We start from the raw sequence: 11,483 nt of genomic DNA, 5'->3' as shown, positions 1-11,483 counted from the left end.
TTATTTAATTAAATAATACATCAAAGAATATAGACTAATAACATGCAAAAAGTAGACAAATTCACTTACCTCTCAAAACTTTCCAAGCTTTGTAACTATGAACAAGAGCCTTTACAAATTCATCCAAGCTAGTCGTTAACTTTCCCACAGGAACAAATCTTGTACTGTGAGTGAAACTGACAATATTTTGTTCAGAATACAATGTTATACAATACATTATCTTCTAGATGAAAACCTTGACTATCTGTTGGTTATAGGTAATATATAATGGAATGTAAGAAAGAATTATCAACAAATTGTGAAAGAGAGGATGTGACACGTGGGTGTGGCAGAAGGGGTCTGATTTTCTATTTGATAGCTCTGTAACCAAATACAATTAAAGGCTATAAAAATTATGGTTTGTTTGAGCAATAATGATTTTATAGAGTATTTTACATTTAATTTCATACTTTTTTCAGGGGTGGAGGATAAAATAGGGATGATCACATGCTAAACGAAAATGTGTCACGTGGGTCACACAAGTGGAAATCCAGAATTTTTTTTAAATATTGCCTTGTAGAATTAAAAACTTAAAACTCGTATACTACTAAAATATGGATTATTAGCAAAGATTTTATGCTATTCTAATTGGTATAGCATAAACAAAAAATAGTTTTAATAAACTTTTGAATGTAAGACACTAAAACCTTGTGTCATGTGCAGTAAAGGGTACCTGGAGCGATAGGGTTTAGGTTACATGTTCTTTCTCTACACCTGTTTGTGACCTGACTCTTATATGCCATGTACCCCTCTTGCCTGCAGGTTTATTTTTTGTGGCTGCTCACCTATGGACATCACTGGTTGAAGTGATTTGTGCTGCTTGTCTACAGACCACTTTCTCATTCTCTCTACATCTTGAGACCAGTTCTTCTTACCCAACACTCTGTCAGATGAGAATGGGGTTCAGTCCTTTTCTCTGATTCATCTGCTCACTCATTCTCTCCATGTCCAATCAGATTTCAAACTTGATCATGTTCAGTAATGGTCTTGAAGGTTTTGTTGCCTGCAGTTATACCTTTAGAGATACTAGACAACTCTTTTTATTCTGACTTCTCTTTGAAGGTGATGTATCTTCTGTAAGACACATCTAATCATATTTGTCTTTTCTACGTCCTTAGTCGATTTTCCTGGTTGAAGTCATCGTGCAGACTGATATGTGAACCTCCCCTGGTACATTTATCTCACATTATATGCCAGATATGGCAATCTCTTCATCTGAGAGTTTATGCTTACCCCCAGTAGCTATCTTAACCATTTCTGCTAGATTTTCCAGGGTTCCTTACCTTGTTTCAAAAGAATCCCACTATGTGGCGATTGTTGCCCAGACAGGTATGCTTTTATCAAACCAATTCCACACTAGCAACCACTATTTCACTATAATTAATACTGATTGCAACAGGCTCTGTAGAAATGAGGTGTTCCATAAGACCACCTAGGAGCTTACCTGGTGGTATTACCATACTATGCTGGACCGCCATTCATGGACTATCATGAGTAAAGTTAAAGGGGATCCTGCCAATCATCAAATTGAATAAATTCGGGTCAGTTTGCTTTTAAAAATTTAGGGAACTTGGTTTACTTATTGCACTGTTTCCAGAGCACTGTTCCTCAGGACTCCCCAACATGAATTTTCCTCCAGATTATATTTGTGGAGCTAGGGAGTCCTTACCAAACCCAGTTTCCAGTCACTGGGGTGGTGGACAGTCTTTGTCTCCAGAGTGTTAGAGTGAATTCCTCCACTCTCAGAGAAGAGGACAAAGTTGTGTGCCTTTCTGCCTATGTCATAACTCTATTTCTATCTTGTATTAGTTGAATAGTGAAGATATTTAAATATATTTTTAATATAACTTGCATGATAACTTTATTTTCATATCTTTGTTTTTTTATATTCTCCTGCAGAAAATTCATAAAACATTTTATATCAAGTTTAATTTTATTCTAATCCCCATATTTTGTTTTTACCTACCAATAAAATCATTTAAAGTTTTTGTAACTGTAGAATGTGGTTTAAAATCACTGGCAGTGATAGATTTTAAATCATTCTATCCCATCTGTAACTATTAACAAAGTTGGATTATAGACAACACTAGTCAAAGATTAAGTATTCCAAGAAGTGGATAATATCCAGAGTGAATGAAGAGCTCTATGATGCAGTTATTCAGTGATATGTTATTGTTTGTTAAAGGCACAGATTTCTTTATTCAAGAAATTATTATCTAAGTAATCAGAGAATTGTGATTTGCTACTTGACTGTACTCTTAGAGTGCTTTAGCAATTTATTAAAACAAAACATATTATATGTATTTAAATGAAATATACTTAAGTAGATTTAAATGTTAATTTCTTTTATACTTTTATATAAATAACTCACAGTAGAACAGTTTTATGACCATATATATGTTAAAGATTTCTTTAACACAGATACAAAATCATTAAACAGTTGGTCCGCTGTTTAATATCAAATAATGGATTAAGCAAAATGTCATAACATTATTTGCATACCTAAATTAATTTGGGCTACTGTATAGTTATTATGACCATTCCAACTTTTTTTTTAATCATAATTTATGGGAGTGGATTTACACTGTACAAAAATATCTAATATAACATTTTCTCTGTTGAATTAAAATTTTTGTTTATTTTAAAAGTTTGATTTTAAAAAGAATTGAAATACATTTTGGGTATTAGAGTTGACTCGTGGCCCCATGTTTTTAACTTGTGTCAGTTTTTTCTTTAACTAATAATCTAGAGTTTCATTGCCATGTTCTAAAATTGTATTTCAAGTGATGTAACTTACAAGTGGCAATGATTGTAACCAAGTATACTTGTATGATGCTATTCATTAGTGAAACTAAACAATGTGGAAGTTGAAAAATTAATTCACTATAAAATTTAAGTTTTTGTTGACATGTATCTTACTCAGTAGACTTTTGGAAATTGTTAAGGGTCATTGAAAAAGGAATGAATACAATTAGAGGTTGATTTTGGACTTCAAAGCAGATGAGATATTATTTACTGTTTAGTTATTATTATTGTCAAATATGATAGCATTATATTCCTTTGATTGAAACAGGAAAGAAAACACTTTTGATTTACTGGGAGAAGACTGCTATGTGCTTGGTAGACTTGTATATACTCTTGGTGTGATAATGCATTCTGCATCAAATACCACAGTAAGTAAAAGAAAGCTTTTAGTAGTTTTTTCTTTATACATGTATATACTTTTAATTTCCTAATAACACATTCAGTAAAGCGAATAGATAATAATTAGTTGTCATTTTAGTACTGAATTGAATTTTTTTTCTCAGAATAAATGATAATGTTATTTTTTGATTTAATATTCTAATTTTTTGTAATCCCTTCATTGTTATTAAACCTCTGATTAAGATTGCATTCAGAATTTGATTGTGGTTTGTGTAAATTTTTGTAATGCTTTAAAGTAACAAAAAAATACCAACGTATCACAAAGTAGACAAATAAAAGATTACATATCTAAATTACTTATAAGATACATTATTTATCTAACACATGTCTCAAAAATTATGATAATACATTGTATACAGTGTGCATCAGTTAGAAAGTCGAAGACTTTCATAGTGTGTTAGCTCAATACAACAATAAAAATAGTTAATACAGGTGTTATTAATATGTATTTTCATGGTGCTGGTTTGCCCTGCAAAATTATCCAATAAGAAGCAAATTTTCCAAATGCATTAAACATCATACAGTTTTTATTACTTATATTTAATTCATTACTTGAGCATTAAATTGTTTGATTTGTTTTAGCTCATCTTCATCAAGGTTTTAGTCTGAGAAAGGTCAAAGTCTTAAGACACATGTAGATCACTTATAAGGGAATTTCAGTGCTGCACTTAGGATTAGTTTACCATTACCTCTCACACAGAAGACCTATACAACATTCAACCTGTTAAACAATTCCTTAATGTGAGATTTCTGAAACTATTTTCAACATTTCTTTCACTCAACTGATGACCTAAGACAAGGGTGGTCATAGAAGCTTTTTTGTGGTTTGGTTGTTACTCATAACTAAGAGCCCCCAGTGGCACAGCGTTATGTCTGCGGACTTACAACGCTAGAAACCGGGTTTCGATACTCGTGGTGGGCAGAGCACAGATACCCCTTGTGCAGCTTTGTGCATAATTAAAAAACAAACAAACAAACATAACTAAGACTAATTATTATTAATTGTAATTTTCATTTCAAATTTTTTAGCAGCACATTACATAATTAGTTATTATGGTATTGTGCATTATTATAAATTATAATATTGTAACAGGTAAATCAGTGAAGGCCAGTCATTTGGGTTCAACTTTTCATGAGTCACAAATGAATTTAGTTAAAATTCCAGGAATACAGTCTTGTGTAGATGAGTGAGCACACAGGCCACCAACTCAAGGTATTTATGTGTGAACAAAGAATCGACTTGGAGTCTGATGATACAAAAACATAATAATGTATTCTATATCCATATCCAAAACATTTAAATATTTTTTGACATCAAAAACACCAAAATAGTCTTGGAATAATTCTGCATCAAACACATCATATTCTTCACTTTGCTCATGCAATTGTTCATTGAGTAGCCAATGCTGCTTCTCACTTTGTGCAGCAATTTATTTTCACCATGATGCATCAATAACCAATGCCAATTTAGGGGAAGGATCCAGTGATCTCTAGAGCTACTCTCTGTAGGGGAGAACTTAAAAATTGCCATCAGTTTTTGTCCTTGCATGGATAATTCATTCTGTGAGTGCAGTGTTTACACAATAACTCTAAATCTCTATGTAAATGCAGCCAAAAAAATCATCTCTACAGGTATATTGAATTTCAACACCCTCCCTGATTTCTTCAGATTCTCATTTAGAGAATCTCAAACCTCTAGCTGCATTGTAACTTGAGTACTGCAATTGCACAAGTTGTAGCATTACTATAGCACATGCTCACATACCTATTGTTACTCAAACAACTGATAGAAGTTGCATACTTTCATACTACATTCATAGATATCTTTGATGGTTGCACTTTATGGCATGTAGTAAGATCTGGGTACTTTATCTGCTATCCTTGTAGCTTCTTGGTCATTATACTGAGTAATCATTCATCAGAGGAATCTTGTGTAGTTGATCACCATGGCTAAGACTTTAGGTTTCACAACAACAGTATGTCCAGGACACTGTACAACTGGACAACTCTCACCTATCAGCAAGAAGTTCATCTGTACTGTTAACCCAGTTGGTGTTGTACATTGAAGCTGTACTTCTGCATTGTTGTTATGTAATGTGTATATAATCATACTCTCCATTTCTCAAGAGTTAATGACCCATTTTAGTCACTTATGATCCACTCTAATAATAAATTCTCTTTCACATCGATAATAGTGAAAGTGCTTGAGAAATACTGTAAATAAATCTTTGTCATGCAGTAACAATATTCATCTTACCTATGCTATAACATATAATATACCATCTACACTTAACATAACACTGCTTCAGTCCTACTACCACTAGCACCCATATCTGGGATGAATGGAATATCTTGTCTTGGATAATATGGTTCTTCCCTAGCTCTATTTAGGATATCAGTATCTTTATGTTTTTACTTTCACACATACGCTTTCCTGTGCACCAATAATTAATACCTATGCTATAACATATAATATACCATCTACACTTAACATAACACTGCTTCAGTCCTACTACCACTAGCACCCATATCTGGGATGAATGGAATATCTTGTCTTGGATAATATGGTTCTTCCCTAGCTCTTTTTAGGATATCAGTATCTTTATGTTTTTACTTTCACACATACACTTTCCTGTACACCAATAATTAAACTATGTGACTGACTCTTCTTTTGGTAGATAAATCACTCCCTAGTAAGCTATTTACTATTTGCCTAACATGAGCATGTGTTGATGTCTTCCCACATACCAAAAATAGTGTACATAATTTATGTACATCTAGTGCAGTAATACAAGAAAAGTGAAAATACTTGTCACTATGTGCACAATACTTCATGGTATTTCTATCACTGTATTTGCAGGCTAAAACTCATGCTTTTAGTTCACTGGTATATCCAGCTTGAAGTACTTCTTAATATACTTAAATGACATGGTCACACAAGTTGTGGATCACATGGGTACCTCTTGGGAAGCAGTCATAACAGTCCATGTTGTGTTCACTAAAAAGTACTTTACTGCTTTGTATGTAATAATTTCTGATAATAATATATTGATGGTAATGATTTGTAATGGTCTAGCATAGATTGGATTGCAGTTCAAGCATATATCAACAGACTAAGCAATGTTTTTCCACTCTGTGAGTAAATCACTAATAGCAAACTAGTCATGTTCATGGAATGAGGTAAAGCATAATTTGGAGCTGATATCCTTTGTTGAAGGTTAAGATGATTGACAAAATATTATTCAATCACGGATCACACTTGAGACATTGATCTAGATAATAGATCAAGGCAAAGATTGTCAAAGTGTTGATCTCCCCTAGTTTGTTTTACCAAGTTGATACTTTTATGCTTTTACTTTTTCAGATATGCTTTCGTGTACACCATTACTTAAAATATATGCCCTACTCTCTTCTTGGGTTAAACATAAAACAAATAACTTCTTGCCCATTCACATCATGCAAATATTACTCGCATTTTGTACATCATTGATGAATCAAAACTTATTAAAAGCATTCAGTATGTACTTCAGAAATTTACTGTATCGAGTTTTATCGTATGTTGCTTCCTTTGCCAAACTTCAGTAAGAATGTAATGACAACACTGTGTGTATGTCATGGTTAGCAATTGAAAATATAATCTGAACCCCTACTCCCAGCCAGTTGGTGATTCCCAATTGATGACCACAAAATGATCATGTCCTATTACTGAATTGTAAGGCTTTATTATTTTTTTTCTGGGGTGAACTCTGGATAAGGTATCACTGATATATTAATCAAGGTACATTTTATTGACTGAAAGTACTTAATACAGTCCTGAACCCTATAAAATGAGATTTGAAAAGTTGGCCACAAAGCATCTATAATATCATACAAAACCAAGAAAACTTAGTTTGGTCCCAGCCCCACCATTTGTCCTCCTCTTTGCACATGGCCCATGGTAAGCTTCCATCTATTTAACAGCCTGGGCCTGGCATAGTGTTTTTAAATGGGTTATTTTTTGTAATGTGTAGTGGGTGAGGTAGATATAAGTGCTGCCTTCTAGAACTCCAGATGAGGTACTGGAGCTAACTTTTTAACTAGGGAATTCAGCAAGGATTATTTTGTCAATGGCTTGGTGGATGTGGTTATTCCAGGGATTGGAACATCAAATGTTGTCATATTTAATGTAGCCTGTGGAGTCTTGCTACATAATGGAAATTTCAGTGTTTTCTCTAAACCTACTTTGGTCTTCCATTATGGTTTATGGGGCCTTACAAAGCAAAACATTTCTGATCAAGTTAACTGAGAAAGTCAAATGTTCAGAAAGTCCAAGTTTTTGGTCTGATATAGCTAAAGTGAAGATTATAAACATTTTGTCAATTTGGTTTCTGAGAGGTCAGTAGCTCATTGAGTAACGTAGAGCCAAAAGCTTTAACTGACCAGTTACAACCATGAGAGAGTTTGAGATACTGGGTGTTAAAACAATATTATTGTTTAAGTGCTATTTCTACAAATATTGTATGCAAATATATGTTGTTACCTTAAAAATGTCTCTTTAACACATGTGAATGTAATCTTGTATGTAAGGTTTTGTATGGGACCTACAATTGGCCAGTATACTGCCAATGACTAATGACAACTCCAAGCAAGTTAGCATGGCTACTGTTCATACACACACACTCAAGTCTTCCACATTATGTGGTTTTTAAAAACAGGTCCTGAGTCCAACGAGGAATGGGTGAAAACTGTGAATTAATGTGAACGTTGTATGCATACTATATCCCACAGAAAAAATGGGGGAGGGCAACTTTTCCCTTGCCCAACCCCATAATCCCACCTATGTCAGAAATGCTGCTTGTTGCTCTTTTGCTGTACTTATATGTTGGTGTATAAAAGCAGTGATTTTGTTCTATGAGATAAAGTATTAGATATATATGCATTCTTAAAACTTCTTTTTATTTTTCTTATTTTATCATCAGGTAGCTAAACAGATGGGTTCAGCTCTTTTGGAATTTATCTGGGTCCTGAGATATCACACTGAAAAGTAAGTTTTATTTTTAATCAACTCATTTCACACAGAAAGAAGAATGGTAGTAGTTCATCATTTTCTAACTTAAATTTTTCTTGTATTATAATACAAGCTTTAAACGTAAATGTAAGTTTATATTTTCCATTATATATATATATATATATATATATACTGCAATGGTTTTCCTTAAAACTGTTGTAAGGCTCTTTATACTCTAGATTTTTGTACAACTCTAGTAGGTCAAATTCTTAAGTGGAAATGAATATAGTAACATCCACGTGATCAAGGGCATAGATGGTTTTGTAAGAGATTCCAATGTTGTAGGTTTGAGAACTATAATGGACTGCAACTGCCTTGAAAAGAGGATGATGTTTTAGCTTCGATACTGAGGCCTTCTTCAGTATAGAAGCAGAAACGTCATCTTCTTTTCAAGGCGGTTGCAGTCTATTAAAGTTATCAAATCTACTATGTCAACTCTGCCTAAAGTTCCACTGAAACAGATTCAAACGTTAAAAGAAAAACATTTAAGATTATGGCTGAAAATATCAATACCAGTGATTGTACTCAATTAATATATCAGTACATTCTAATTACAAAAAGTTTTTGTTTTATGGCATTGCATAATGGCACGCAATGACAGGTGCAAGTTAGGAGTCAAGTGTACATTACCCATACAGCAGTTTGCTGCACTGCATACAGGCTTTGTGCATAACATCGCAAGCCTCAGTACACAAGCTGACATCTGCAGTACACTAACACTAGTGGGGATAAAGCTTACAGTGCTACTAGAGAGATAGGAACACATGAAAACAAAATAAATATGCAGCAAAGTTTTGGTGAATTCTTTTTTATTTCTATTTCTTAACATAAATAAAGCATATACGACATTCTGTTCTCGATATTAACACTCAAATGACCTTGGAAAGTTGGAATGCCAAGAAAAAAATGCATGCCGTTTGATATCAGTTATTGCTTTGAAGGATCTGGGTTGTGATTTTGAAACCAGGTAATAAAGTTGTCAGGTAGGTACCTGGTGTAAACACAGTTTACTTACTGTTAAAAGGCCAATAGAAACAAAAGACTTGTTAGCCTAGGGTTGGGCTGTCAATATTTGTGGTTTTGCAAATTCAGTAAAATTTGGAAAGCTAAAAGTATGGGGAATGGGATTAAGTGATAGTATATAAACACTACAAAAAAAAGTTTAAAACTAAAGCAAAAAGTTCTACGAAAAATCATGAAACTAAAGTGAAGCATTTGTATTTAAAGTATAGGCCTAGCCTAGCTCATGGTAGGCTAGTTAAACTAGGCCTATTACTTTTTGTGCTGTCTGTCATGCTCATTTTCTTGCGTGTTCAGTGTTGCTTCCAAGTTAACTTATTTATTGTATTTTTTTTTATTTTTCCATCCTAGACACAAGCAATTTACACGTTGCTTATTGCTTACTAGTTACGTCTACTGTCCCTCCCCTACTTTAGAGTCAGATATTTTACAGCAACCTTCAAATGAGTGTCACAGCCTGATATTATCGCTTGGCCAATTGCATGCTTTCAATTTCTGTCACAGATACACACTTTATGTGATTAGGTAGAACAATTCATTATGGTACCCAAACCATATCAACCAATGGACTACACAAAATGCGTATTGACCCTCGGGTACCCAGGTTGAAAATTTCTACCTAGTGTAAACACTATTTCATACTTCTGTTTAGATCAGTATATTAAATTAGCTACATTAATTTTTAGGTTGTATGATACAAAAATAAAGATTTAAAACCACAGAAGCATGAAATAGCATTTTAGATTATAAATTAGTTTCGTTTTTGAACAAATACTTTTGGGTTGGCTTTATATATATATATTGTATTGTAGTCTTTACTTACTATTTATAAGCTTAACTGTTTTTTTACAAAAATATTGTAAAATGGAATTTGCTGTTTACAACTTTATATTACTTTTTTCTGATGAAAATAATACTGATTTACAACAAATAAAATGTTATACAACAATGTGGATATTCATTGTTGATTTGAATATCCTTCTTCATTCTTATTAATAGGTTTGTCAGGGAGGCTTTACTGTTTGCTCTATGTATGGCAGTCATCAGTGTCCCATCCTTTATTTTATTAGACAACAATAGAACAGAAATCATGGAACTACAGTGCTGGCTGCAAGGTAAAACGTTAAGGAAGTGTAGAATTCCAAGAATAAAATGTTTAAAAAGTGTAAAATTCAAAGAAGTTTAGACTTAATTCCTGATTATGAGGTTGCCAAGATTTTGTTTTATATTTCAATAAGTAATCAGTAACTTTTAACATATTTTCCACAAATAGAATTTTAAGTTACGAGTACAAGTGGAATAAAATAAGAGAACTGTGGTGATTATATTATAAATTTCTTATAATTATATATAACATTATTTAAATAATGTTTGACAAACAGGGCTGGATTTAGACTCTGTGAGGCCTGCATGCAATTACATGGGTTACATCCCATATAAATGTGGCACTGTTTACAGATGAAGTTTTTTAGTTTCCTTTCTTAAAACTTTTGCTTACATTACTCATTGAAAGGATTACTAAAATTTTGTTTCCTGTTTCCAAAATTATGTGGTGCAGTATATTAATACTACTTTCATAATGTTTCTCCTATTTCTGCTGTTGTTTCACACTGTATCTTAGCAGCTTTCTTATTATTTCAGAGTGTATGTAATATGGTCACAATAAATAGTAAATTTTGTGAAACTCATTACAGTTGTAAATTGTAAAGTAATTTAGGTTTTTAACATATTGTAGGAACTTTTTGGTGTGGTCCACTACAGACCTCTCAGTGCAGTATCGTTTTTTTATTATAACAATTTTTCTGTGCAAAAATACATGTATATTGACAAATTTAGTTTACCTGCATAACAATTTTTTGAGATAGCACGAAGTTAATGTTTGATAAAACTGATACTGCATCTATGTTTCTCTAATTTTAAAGCTCGTGAAAAATTCAAATTCCCAATTTTCTTTGTCAGTGTATAATTTTTTGTATAAGTTTCTCTTGAGATAAATATTTCATGATTAGTGAAATTTCTTACTATTTATGAGTCTAGGGACCACAGCTTCCACAATATAAAATAAATAATGAAAGTCTTCCGGATATATCCGGAAATCCGGATTTATATAAAAAATCCTGAAAACCTCCAGTTTTCTTCCCGAGAAACACATTTTTTAAAATTATTTATCGGA

The 11,483-nt window shown here is 32.7% G+C and overlaps 1 protein-coding gene across 7 annotated transcripts in view; it reads left to right on the top strand.

Moving 5' to 3' along the window:
• LOC106463532 (telomere length regulation protein TEL2 homolog) overlaps positions 1-11,483 on the top strand; it is a 114,515-nt gene that overhangs the window by 94,357 nt on the left and 8,675 nt on the right. For all 7 annotated transcript variants that reach the window (XM_022391067.1, XM_022391065.1, XM_022391066.1 and 4 more), the window contains 3 exons: positions 3,113-3,212; positions 8,202-8,266; positions 10,310-10,425. In XM_022391067.1, coding sequence (XP_022246775.1) covers positions 3,113-3,212; positions 8,202-8,266; positions 10,310-10,425 — 281 coding nt within the window. The remainder of the gene's footprint in view (positions 1-3,112; positions 3,213-8,201; positions 8,267-10,309; positions 10,426-11,483) is intronic.

This window comes from Limulus polyphemus, unplaced genomic scaffold (assembly GCF_000517525.1).
Source record: "Limulus polyphemus unplaced genomic scaffold, Limulus_polyphemus-2.1.2 Scaffold1432, whole genome shotgun sequence".
NCBI classification, from domain to species: Eukaryota; Metazoa; Arthropoda; class Merostomata; order Xiphosura; family Limulidae; genus Limulus; species Limulus polyphemus.
Note: the sequence above shows the minus strand (reverse complement) of the source record. Positions and strands in the feature narration are given on the sequence as shown.